The sequence below is a fragment of the Helicoverpa zea genome, chromosome 1, assembly GCF_022581195.2.
Source record: "Helicoverpa zea isolate HzStark_Cry1AcR chromosome 1, ilHelZeax1.1, whole genome shotgun sequence".
In the NCBI taxonomy this organism is placed as follows: Eukaryota; Metazoa; Arthropoda; class Insecta; order Lepidoptera; family Noctuidae; genus Helicoverpa; species Helicoverpa zea.
In genome coordinates this window covers 14,295,173-14,308,521 of record NC_061452.1, presented here as the reverse complement: position 1 = coordinate 14,308,521, position 13,349 = coordinate 14,295,173, and the positions used below count along the sequence as shown (strand labels likewise).

Sequence of the window (13,349 nt, the reverse complement as noted above, 5' to 3'; positions counted from 1 at the left end):
ATACCTCGGCGGACTTTAAACGCAGATCACGCGCTCCCTGTGGGTCCAGCATCACCGGCCCACTCGCCACTTACCACGAGGCACTTACCCTCCGAGCGGGCTGCTAACCCTACTCTAGCGACTCCACTCTGACCGGCCGGTGAAGGCAAGCCAAGAGGCGGGAGACCTATCCCCCGTCATGCTTCACTCCGGCAGGCCGGAGATGGGGGACAGTATACTCTCCCTGGAGCACTCGGATATCATATATCATATATATTATTGTTAGGAAATATTATTGAAATAATTTTCTATCATTTTTAGTAGACCTAATCCTAAACATATATTTCATTAGGTATATATATTTAGCTAGGTTCATTCTAAGGTTTGTTTTTGAAACATTTTTATTCCATATACATATTAACCAAAAGGCAATGTATATCATATGGTACGTTAACACAAAGTAAACTACTAAATAAAAGGCTGCTCCTATTTGTACACTTTCAGCACTTCACGACTAGAAATTGACGTATTCAGGTTGCGCTTGTATCAAATATTTATAGATACTCGAGTCAGCCTGTCGTTTGCTGTTGTAAACCACATTGATAGGCTTTAAAACGAAGAGGATTCTACTAAAAAGTTTAATATCGGTTTTAGTTTTCAACCGCGCTTTCAATAGAATCAATGAAGAGCTTTAATTAAAAAGAAAATATTTTTGTATGAACTATATAGCAAGATATTTGACTGGTGTTGTGATTCAGCATTTGTAAATTAATTCAATTGATTAAATCTGAAAGCCAGATGAATGAATAAGAAACCCACCACTTCCCAAATCAATCAAAAACAAATACAACTTAGGAACAGAAACCCTTCATAAAATCAAGTTTGTTTTCGTACAAAATTCTCAACTGCGTACAGTGCCTTCAAATTATTCAACGTTTCTCAAGAATTTAGCAATTTTCTGTTTATAGAAACAAAGTCAGGGGTCCCGAAGGATTTGTTCCTATCGATTTATCGTTATTTAAAACAATACTGCGTCAGCCTTCGCCTGATGTACGCCTGATGTACGAATTCAAGCCCCAAGTTCTTTGTGTCTGAAATATTTATTCCGTTGACTTGTAAGATGTTTGAGAAATTCTCGGGTTGCTGGGTAATTTTCTGTTTCCCGATCATTTCCCTTTGATTTTGGAGAAAATTGTACAGTTTTATGTTTTAAATGAAAGTCTTTTAAAAGCGACAAGTAATGTGTAACATCAGGTTATCAATGATCAATAAAAAAAATTATAGGAAGGAGCATTGAAGTAGAAAATAAAAAATCGGTACAAAATTCTTTAAAAATCTGCAATAACTCAAGTGTAATCGTTAAAAAAATACCCGGTAAACTACAACTTAGACTCCATTCTATTCCACAAAACTATTTTAAAGTTTTGCCATACAAGACCACAGCCAATAACATTTCGGTACTTTCCTTTTATCCAGAGAAATACTTTTAATCTCTTAAACCTGAAAATCGGACTTCACACCAACAAGAGGAATTCTTCAATATAATGTGCAGTTCAGAAACGGACTATGTAAGAATCATGTTTTCCAAAGTTGAGCTGCGATTGATGTGGACATTAATCTTCTGCAGTATTGTTTAGAAAGTCTTATAATGACTACAGTTTTGCAAATTTGTTAGTGACACTCACATGATCCACGTAGGTGTACGCGGGACGGGATCATCTGACAGGACTGTCTGTCGTAAGTTATTCCCAAGAATCTTGATTCTATTGTTAAATAAATGACTGGAACACAAAAGGCACCAGGAATAAAAAAAATTGAGTTTTTTAGTCATTAGAAAAAGCATTATTAGATGATTCATTTTTACTAAAGTTCTTGTAGAGAGCAAAGAAAATAAAATTACAGGAATCTCTTCACTTGCACCATGATTCTACAACCACATTACACAGTAAATTGTTTTAAGAAAGTTTGTTCTCGTTGTACAATAAAGAAGTCGGGGTGTGTTCTCAATTAGCACGGTACCACGGTAACCGAGGACAAACTGTTTAGTATTGTGGTTTGTGTTATTACATTTGTCAACAACTTGAGCTGATTTGAGTGACATTTTCATAAATTCAATTCATGTTCATTTTTTTTTATTCGAGTAAGTATAATGTTTTACACTTTGAAGCATGTGTTAACAATAACAGTTGCGTAAATAACGTCCCATCTTAATGTTAGGTATAAGGCATCGGCCTCGAATTTTGCGGGCAGCGGGGCGGCAGTGGCGGCGGCGCGGGAGCGGCAGGATCTTACGCGTATAATCAAATGGACCGGCCCTCGAATACAGCGGCGCGGGAGCGGGCAACGAGCGGTGCACTCGGTGGCCGCCCGCGCCGCCGCCGCTGCCGCCCCGCTGCCCGCAAAATTCGAGGCCGAGGCCTGATAGATTAACTTCGGTCAGCGCTTTCACCCGCGTCCCATTGACCTTCCCAGATCCTTATTAAAATCAGTTTAAAGCCTTTCTCAAATAAGTGAACTTTGAAATAAGTATTTTTCAAATCTGCCCTATCAGTTCCTGAGATGCGCACGGTTAAGCAAAGAATCAAACTCTTCACCCTTATAATACTAATGTACTGTACACAGATTATGTAGCCTTGCCATCGATAACATTACCTATTTTCATCACACACTTGGTCAAAAGCACTTCATCACTCGAAACAAACAATTCTCCTTCAACTTTCGAGACGTACCCACAAAAAATAAGACCACAATACCACTACTACAAGTTCCAATGTTAATCAGCCAAAAGCAAAGAAATCAGAAAATAAATACTGTACTAAGCCGGGATTTATTCTTTTGTGCTAAACTTTTACTAAATTACGACTAGGACAATGTTTTTCTAGGACTAAAGTGAAAACGGGCCGAACTGTTTATTTCTACTCCAAAGTTCTGAGAGTCGATTCGAACTTTAGTTTAGGTACAATCGTATTTTTTTTTCTGCCTGTATTGTACTGAAAGGTGCTTTTTTTTTGCTTCGCTTTAGAAATCGTCTGTAAGATAAGAGCAGAACGAAGAATATTGACCTAAAATACTTTAAAAATGTTTATTGATTGTTTGAACTCGCAAATGGGTGCGCGGAATAATTCCCACGGGACACAGATAAAATCGCTGGTGAAAGCTAGTTGTGTAATATAAATAAAGTAAACAATACTTATGTGAAACAATTTACAATGAACACAGAGTAAAAGCAATTTATACCCTAAAACAAAATAAGTTTCCAAAAATGAAAATGACTAGAAATTCAATTGCCAAAATCGCTCCCGATATCTTATCTCCGTCCACAACCCAACAAACCAGCTCAATTGACCTTATCTTACAATGGTCAATATAGTAATTACTCTATCTCGCAATCGGACTCACGTTAATTTATTAAAGGGCCAATAGGATTGCAGTACGCGTACCAAGACATTATCAATAGCTGGACCTTCCCAGTATTTGCTATTAATTCCATTAGTGACCATTTCTTGAATCTTACGAGTATTACAAATATATTTACTGGGAGTAAAGAAATAAGAGTATCCAATATGTATAGATATATACTTTGTCCATCGGTTTCACCTTCTATGGAAACTACAGTTGTGTATTCAGATAAATAGCCATATAGTTTTCGTTGTTAAGAAATATTTCAAAAAGGAACAGTAATTTCTTAAATAAGCACGTTCAAGCAGTCAAACTTCAGCTTTAAACTATGAATTTTTTTAAAAAAGTAAATTGTTTATATGTCTACCAAAGTTATTTTTAAACGGTTTTTTTTAGCTCACCCTGTTTGTTTTATTCTTTCTTGGGTCAAATTTAGTAATTCAAATTTAAGTATCTTCCTGTTGTCAGATTGATCTGAAATTTGGTACACACCTTGAATTCCGATGACAATACAATATAGTAATATCAATAACATTGTAAATCCAAGATGGCCGCCGGTACAAAATGGCGGATTACATATTTTTTCCAGAACCCCCTCAATATGGGTATCAAATGAAAGGGCTAGTCAAGTAGAATACTGTCAGCAACCCCAGCGGGGCCCAACAAGGCCAAGGTATGCCTGGGCTGGGGGATTGTTCGAAAGAGTTACCGTGGTCTTGGTATATAAAAGGCCTACGACGAAACACAACGGTTTTTTAGTCAGTAAGAGTTTGGCACTCCCTCACCGCTGCTGACCCATATATAGAATGAGGAATATTCGGTATTTTCATTAAATACTAAAAACTAGAAAATAAAAAATCGGTAAAAAAACTTTTAAGTTAAACGGTTTTATCTTGTGTGCACTGAAAACTAGAAAATAAAAAAAACTGTTACTTACCTTAAACCTACGTAGGTGGTCCCGGTCATATTAGACTAAAATAAAAACGTGGGGCCTATTACCTAACTATTGCTGTAATACTTTCTTCTAGAGGTATAATAGGTGTGGATTGCATCGACTTACTATAATCGTAACTGGAGATTTTGACAATCAATAATCAGCCGTAGCGGCTTCACCAGCGAACGCCGAGCTCACGATCTACCAAAGTATAAAGATATGCTTTCAGGTAGGATTTCAGAGGGCCCCACGTTTTTATTTTAGTCTAATATGACCGGGACCACCTACGTAGGTTTAAGGTAAGTAACAGTTTTTTTTTATTTTCTAGTTTTCAGTGCACACAAGATAAAACCGTTGAACTTAAAAGTTTTTTTACCGATTTTTTTAAATTACAAAAATTCTTTAGCTTACACATGCTTATGTAAAAAACATTGTAAGTATGCACAAACGGAATTCTGTAACAGAGTTAATGTTTTTTGTAAGTCTTTAGCAGCCATTTGTTAATTTGGTGTATTATATTCTTCTACCTCCTGCCCAGTTCCCACGTTCCCTATATTGACAGTACAAAATAATATCCTCAACTTTAATATTTTAAAAATATTTTGTACTAGCTGTTGCTTGTTTTAACCAGCATCTCTACAGAACAGTCGGTATTTGCCACAGAATCTCACCATCACACAGCAAACTATAAGTCCAATTTTCCGAACAACCAAACATCCCAATCATCATTAATAATAACTTCACGAGCTTCGTCCGTCCATAATTATTAACGGTCATAATTGTTCCTGCTTATACCCATCAAAAATGCAATGTATTCTGAATGAGAGAAGCCTGATGAGACTCCGGAAATATGGCGGACTTTAATGCTTCGCTAATGACTTTCATCACATATTGAAATGAGGAAAACAGCGGAAAATGGACGCAATTAAAAAGATTCATTGGCCGCGGGGGATGATTTGTTTATTGGGATTGAAATGTTTTATATCTTGCTTATATTTCATCACATGAATTCTAATTAGAAAACAATGAAAATTAGGAGACGTAGATACAAAAAATTTGGATATATAATCCTTAACAGTATTGTAAATTGCGAAAGTTCCTTCTTGTTATTCTTCAGTCCTTCTGTTGCGCTTTCACTAAAAGTTTTAATTGCGATTTAGTAAACAGATAGCTTAGAGCTAGCGAAAATATATTGATTCCGTTTAAATGAATGTTACCCTATTCGATAACATATAGGTCTGTATCAACGTAATATCTTTACAATTATGGTAGAAACCACTTCCTTACAATTAATCTTTTATTTCGCTAATGAGTATCCTATTTGTATTGCCTATTTCTTTATATAGGAATACGACCTTTACAAATAAACATTAGTAATATTTATAGCCTTAAATTAAGAACAAAAGAAGCAATTAATTAAAAATCGAACGTAGTTCAAGTAAGTATCTCAAATAACAAGTATTTTATTCAGTAGTTTAACAGGATAAAACTACTGTAATCAAAGCACATAAAAGAAAGAATCGCTCAAATAAAAAAATAATAAACCTAACGAACATTGAGGAAAACTATCTGAAAGAAATCTATTATTTACGAATCATACGTATTTCATTTTTTTCCGCTATTTTGAGCAATTTCGTGAGTTTCGCAAGGGTCGTGAACGGGAAACTTCATATTAGTGGTACAATAGGAAAACAAATACGTTACTTTTTTATTATGAAAGTTGCAGAGTTGAATATAAATAAACTATCTATAGGTACTAATATTATGAAGGTAAAGAGTTCTCCTATTTGGTTGTTTGTACGTGCTAATCTTAAAACTACTGTACTCACTCATTTGAAAAAATCTTTCAGTCTTTGATACACCATTATTCCATTGACGAAGAAGCAAGTAAGGTGACGAAACCTAGTGTTTATAAAATGACATTTAACAAAAGATGCGTTATTTTTGGTCCAACAAAATCTCTAGAAAAATATTGAAAAATGAATATTTAAATCATTACTCAATATCGTAGTACATAAAAGTGGAATATATTACAATGTAATCCCATCTCCTGCCAGTTTTCACGTGTCACCTGTCTTTCCCCTGTCTGTTATGGATTTTTCCATTAAAATGTACGAAATATATGTTTAATACACTGGCACGGGTATGTGTAAAATAAAAAATTGATTGGCTTAATATAAGCTACCTACTGAGTATGAAATGTCCGGATTAAGCTCAAATATTTTTTTCCAAATTGATAACCAGCAATCGATATTCGCTTTGTTTGTAGTCATTATATCAATGATTATGGAGACGAAAAATAATTAAAACTGCGTTGCCGTTATATATATATCATTCGCGAAGATCCTTTGGGCATGACATCCATAGAAACTGATATAGAAGCCACTTCTTGCAATTCATATACTATTTTAGTACTTAAGTCAATGATGTACTATCCTTGAATCCTCGTATTTTGTACTAAAGAAAACTCTTATGACATAAATGTAGCCAAATCAAAATTCCGCGGGCTTGAATTCTGCTGCTCAGCCATCGTCTTGATGTTTATTTCACTCCTACCATGAAAATATAAAAATTTCTCAACGTCAATAAAATGTAACACAAATAATATTTAAGTTCAACTTTCCGATATAAACATATCTCTAGGTCAGTTACGCATACCTTACTCACGTTTACTTTCCCCAAAGTACTGAGAATATCAACTGTTAACTCCTATCTTCTAAACCCACCTTCTCTTCCAGGGTTCAACACGTACACATACAACGATACTGCCCACACTGATCGGGAACCCGACGAGATACTCTCAGTTACCTACGAAGATGGCAAGTGGTCGAAACCCTACTATGACTGTGGAGGCGGCAACATATGGATGCTGACTTACACTGTGCCCTTCTTCGGGTATAGTAATGGCAGTTATTTTTTCAAGTAAGTGTAGTTTTGTTTATTACTAGAAATTCGTAGAGGTGTAGAGTAAATTATGCATCTATAATACACAAAATAAAGTTGGGATCGACACTCAATTTTAATCACTGCTCAAACATAATAATGTCTCTATCTGAGTTAAGTAAAAAAAGGCAAAAAGATATAGTACGAATTTCGGTATTCTGATTTTTGCCAGAATAAAAGGCAATATAGGTTGAAAATAGAGAAGGAAAAATCTTACATGAAACAAATTCATATGATCCCAATAAGCAAAGTGAAATATTCATGCAAGCACAAGAAAATAATATTAAAAGTAACAGGAAAAAAGGTACGACAGTACCTACTAGAGGTAAAATAACATATTACATTATCCTACAACCTTGAGGAACGTCATAAAAATATTATCATTACAAATGATCCATAAAACCGAACGTAACATCAAATGTTAGTACGGCCACAATTTCGTGACAAAAACAGGACACAGAAAAGTCTTGCACAAAAAAGATTGAACGCGAAAATAGAAGTTATCAGTTCCATTCGGAGTCGTTTGAGCAATAACACAGATCGGGTCAGAGATAGGCTCGGCCCGTCGTTTGTACTAGAAAATGGATTATTCATGGATACCACCGTATCAGGAACATCTGAAACTTATATAATCTGTGGTGTTCGGGGGAGTTGCGCCTGCGCCCTCATACTCGAGAGGTTGGTTCTTTGCCCACTAGGCTACCACGACTATTGAAGTTAATACTACAAGGTGTTGATTTGCATTTGTGCCATACGTCAGGAGGAGGACATAAAATACGTAAATAATCGATTGGAATTACAGTAGACGGGAAATAGCTAATATACCTACACTGCTTTTTTTGTCATTGTAATTTTTGACCTTCTGTTTTCCACATTTAAATCAGTTCAGTAGTTTTGATATGAAAGCGTGCCAAACGGAGTTACTTTCCCATTCATAAGGACAATAGTTTCCGATAAGAGCATCCTAAAGCAGAAACACTAAACAAGGAACTTCATTCTTTCTTTAAAACCCTTACGTATTTATTTAACACACTACAATTTACAGTTAAGTGGTACTTCAGCGAGGGTGAGCACTAAAAACGCTCAAACAAAGTGCTGCTGATACTCACGGCGTCCGGTTACGAGACGGTGGTTTTTCAGGTGTTTTTCAGCCACTTTACAGGGCTTTATATTTCAGCTACAATTAGCATTTGTGTACGTTTTTATTTACTGTGATAGTAATAATATACTTACATATGTTACGATTGTATTTTATATTATAAGTGTTTCATAAAAGTTTTATATTGAATCCGGTTTTTTAGGTGTGAGCCAGTTTGTAGGGTTCATATCTCAGCCACAATTAGCATTTGTGTTATTTTTTGTATTTCATGATATTGATACATACGTTATTATAACGTTTAATTAACTGAAATATAGATTTTAGGCTTTGACGGGTTGAACAAGATAATTATATTGAGGACTTTATATATAATTTTGAAAAGCTAAATTATGAGCGAGATTTTTTTAACCTCTTTTGCATCTCGTTTTCTTCTTATGTTTCCAAATTACCCAAAAGGTCTTACGAAATAGGTACAATAAGATTATTGTGCTGTAGATAACTGAAAGCTTCAATTGTAAAAATCTATATTATCTCATTTCTGTGACCACCCAACGCTTCACAATACTTCAAAAACCTGATCAATACACCTATCAACTAATAAAATTGCCATCATTCCCTTTCCCCCAAAAATATCGAAAGGAAGCCATATTTCCTTTGAACGAGCCCTTGTACTATAAATCTTTTATAACAAAACTCTAAGAATATTATAAGATTAATACGGGACTGGTCTCATATTATGAGCTACAAAAAATATTGCTTAGGACTCACCCTTGTGGCGAGGCTTGGAATATTGCAACTGGTTTCCGCTTCCGTGGGTAAAACGTAGCGGTGTTTTGTGTAATAAATCAATATGGGCAATATTTAGATCACAATCTGACAAAAGGTGGTCATAATGGTCACTATATTACCGAATTTTGGTCACATTTTTTTTTAGCTGGACAGTCAATATTAGATAAAGTTACTACAGCAAGTGAAAAATAAAAATCGAGATAATTTTATCGATAATTGCATTTACATAATTCTATACTTGTAGTTAAACTAAAGCTTCAAGAGACAATAATTTTGACCCAAGGCGAACTGTTAAAGGCGTGAATATGAAATGTATTTCTAAATTGGAATCGGTAGATATTGAACTACCTAACTAGCGAGATATCGAGACGAATTCATTAAATTGGATAATGAAATTATTCGATATTGTTACTCGAGACTATTGGCTATCGATTTCTGAGTTAGACTAGTTACTGTCTATGATTTAATTTTATTTTTAGATGTCTTTGAAATTAGTTCAGAAATATTTTTTATTGAAAATTGAGATGCTTTTGAAAGTAAATGAATTTTGTTCATTAGAGTGGTAATAAAATATACCTGCAGTTACGTAAAGACCCTATTAGAGGCGTAGTTAAACGGTAAAATAATAAACATTTCTAGATTACGACATATAAATTATGTAAAAAAATAAACCTTTCAACAAGAAATAGAGCTTATTTATCGCCCTACTACCCACTTTCGAACTAAATCACCGTTCCATACAAACATTGAAATGAGCTTTTAAACAGGCTTTATCATAGCCGTCTGAAGTACAGAGCAGGAAATAGCCACAAGGCTATAAATTTCCACAAAAATATAGCTTTACCCAAATGAAAATTGTTGGAAAATTTGTTAATTCAATGGGAAATGAAATGCCGGTTTTTGGTTTAGTAGTTTTAAATCAACCCACTTTCATAGTGGGGGAATTCAAGCTTATGTGGAGTACAGTTTTTGAAAATGATGTTGATTGTTTTGAAGTGATTTTGAAGGATTTGTACAGAGATAATAATGTCGCGATAATAATGTCGCGACACGAAACGAATGACGTCAATGTATGAGGGTTCCTAATTTTCGCTTAGATGGCATATTTGTAAAGAACTTAAGCTGCACTAATAATGTTAACTTTTTTAAGAACTAACAAGAGCAAATAATGGAATTGTGACAGGCAGAATGAAACAGACTTTTGAGCTTTTTATTTTACTCAGTATCCACGATAGAAAATCAGAAATTGACACCTATAGTCAAGGTCACTCTAAATCTTGAAATAGGTATAGAAGTCAAATAAGTTGGCCGTTATTATTATTTTTGGGCCCTTATTCTAAAAAGATTTCATTTCTTAAAGGGCCAAAAGAATTCCCAGAGGACCGAGATTTGATCCATAATAATATTCAGTAGCTATCTGAAGAATTGGTGGTATTAGGTAGTCATAAAATAATGTCTATTTTTCCAAGGCTGTAATAACATACTGATCTATATTCCAAATTTTCATAATAATTAATGAGTGTAAAATTCGCTTGGAAACTCCAACATATTTTCATTATAATATTTTAATAACATTGCGAACTTTTTCCTGTTTTCCATACAAGTTATTTGAATTGGAAATTCCCATAATTGGCGTACATAACGTTTGATTGATCTCGACAAAATATTGCGATGTGTATCGAACCTGTTCTAGTTGGCTGGATTTTGAAAATATACCTATTAATTTTCCATTATGGTTATAGGACGAAAAGAAAACATTGGCAGCTGTCTTTTATCAAAGCCAGTTTGATATAGTATTCAATTTTTAATTATTAAACCTTTCCTTAAATAAAAATACTCTATGTGGTCTAGTTCGTAAATAAAATGCTACTGGAAAAGTATCTAAAGGTACGTTATGTCATTAAAATCAAGCACACCGCAAAAACACAATAAATTAAATTAAAGGCTCATTTTTCACTACACGGTATTGAGTATTCATTTACAACCACAATGATAACCATAACTTGTAACAAATTGGGAGGTTTCAATAAAAAACCGCAGTTCTATAATTATGAAAGCTACAATTTTAACCATAATTCGGCACAATCTGTCAGAGTCTTCATGGAAAAAAAGTAAAATAGTAGTCAGAACTTAGAAATACTGATAACCAGTCTTACTAAGGGGTATCCAGTTGCGAAGTTGAGGAGTTTTAAGAAACTTGACAGGAACGTAGCATATACACCAAAATGACTTCTTATCCGGTCGCCGGATAAAGTTGCCTTTAGAAAGTGGGTTGAACCGCTTGCAGAAGCCAGTTAATAAATAAATACAAGTCGCTTACACCAAAGCATTTCATATCACCCGTACTATACTTATTTCTAAAACGTCATATCGCAGTCACCCAACCGTGGCGTGAACGTCATATTAATGGTGCGGTTAACCGGGTAATGTGTGGCAAGCCCGTTGTCCTTTGAGGTTCATTACCATAATCTGTCACGGAGATGTACTAGCCACATACATTTAGGATCAGAGTAATGAACCAACTGGAAGCGCTGTGAGCCCAAACTCTTATGCGAAAGAACTTTTTGTAAAAAAAAACCGACTCCGATGTTCCATGTATACCTAAAAAAAGGTCTACAAAGTGTGACAAATACTATGCTGATAGCTGTATCGAAATCGATATAGTAAAACGTTAGATAATCGCGCAAAAATATACAGGTCCAACTGAGAACCTCCTTTTCAGAAATCCATTGAAAGGGTGTTAATTTACTCATGCATTTTCGAACGCACACGACAAAATTGATTAACACTAGTTGACACTTGATACACCATACATTTTCATAAGAGTATGAGCGGTACTCTCGTATCTTTGGCATGAAAGAAGGTACGGCGTTGTCGTCTCCAGATGGTTAAATGCTCTAAGCATTTAGGGTATATGGACTGTATGGTGCAAGTGCGTTTAATTGGACGTGTAATTGGATTAGATGGCACATGTTCAATGTAAATTCTACGAGGGAATGAATATTTATGTATCATTGTGTAGGTTTTGCTGTGGTTTTACCTGGTGCAGAATATTTGCTTATGTTTAATGCATTGCAACGTTTAGCAGTTTAAATCAATTTCACATCTCACGTTCATAAATGGACGAGAGATTACAATATTCAAAAATAGGCTTTGTTAATTTTAAAATGTTACTTTTATTAAAGAAATCTTGAAACTCAATTTTTATAAAAATACAATTGTACCAAACCTTATTGACAGCTATTTTGAAATAGGTACGTACTTACCAAAGGCATTTAGGTAGTCATTTATTTCTACCTACGTACCAAAGGACCAAGAAATTGCAAATAACATCGGTTAACATCTCAATCTAAATAGAAATACAAATTTACTGTTTGATTTGCTCTACAGAATAATTTCCGAAGCATACATGAGGTTCATTTTATTATTTGGCAAGAAAAAAATGTTGGCGTATAGAGCCTTTGGGTCACAGGTACGAGGGTATAAATTTCATGGGTAATAAGTTACGGGAACAGCTGGTCGTAGAATATAAATTATATTATATGCGCAATTTTACTGACTAGCTAGATGGTTTATTGGTAACTAGTTGTGTGGCCCGGTTTTACTCACATCACACGCCATTTTTGCCCTTTTAAAAGGTATCTCAAAACCTAAGGAAATTAAGTATACAAAACAATTTATATTTTCAGAGGTTTTCAATCTAAAACAGGCTTTCTATGCTATCTGTTTTCACTAGATCATGTAATGAAAACTAGTTTTATAAGCCGAAAAAGTATTCTACGTCTTGAAGATTTTTATTTTTATTTTTTTTACAATTTAGGATTTTTTGCCCAGTACCTAAGTATATGTCAATCCCAGCATCTCTAGTATTTACAGAATCTTCTGAAAAAGGTTAGCTAAAATCACCATTATACCGTAAAACTCAACACATACAGACAAACTTTCCCATTTCACAAGGAAGTAAAGATAGATAGCTACGAACTCACTCACACGCCAAATCTCATATCATAAATCTTCAGTACATTATGATTCTAAACACGTTTCCCTTGATCCGCGACTCCGCCCGAATATCATTTGAAATCTAGCCAACTTCGGTTTTGCACAATTAAACCCGGAAAGTTTTTGATAAAATTTTGAGTACCGGCACACTAAAAACTTTTAGTCGGCCGATTGTTTCGGCTCATTAAGTCACTATGGAGATGAATG

At 34.6% G+C, this 13,349-nt stretch overlaps 1 protein-coding gene across 1 annotated transcript in view; it reads left to right on the top strand.

Moving 5' to 3' along the window:
• The window catches only part of LOC124629603 (probable G-protein coupled receptor 158), a 127,360-nt gene that overhangs the window by 74,306 nt on the left and 39,705 nt on the right, over positions 1–13,349 (top strand). Inside the window, exon 4 of the mRNA XM_047163087.1 lies at positions 7,051–7,234. Coding sequence (XP_047019043.1) covers positions 7,051–7,234 — 184 coding nt within the window. The remainder of the gene's footprint in view (positions 1–7,050; positions 7,235–13,349) is intronic.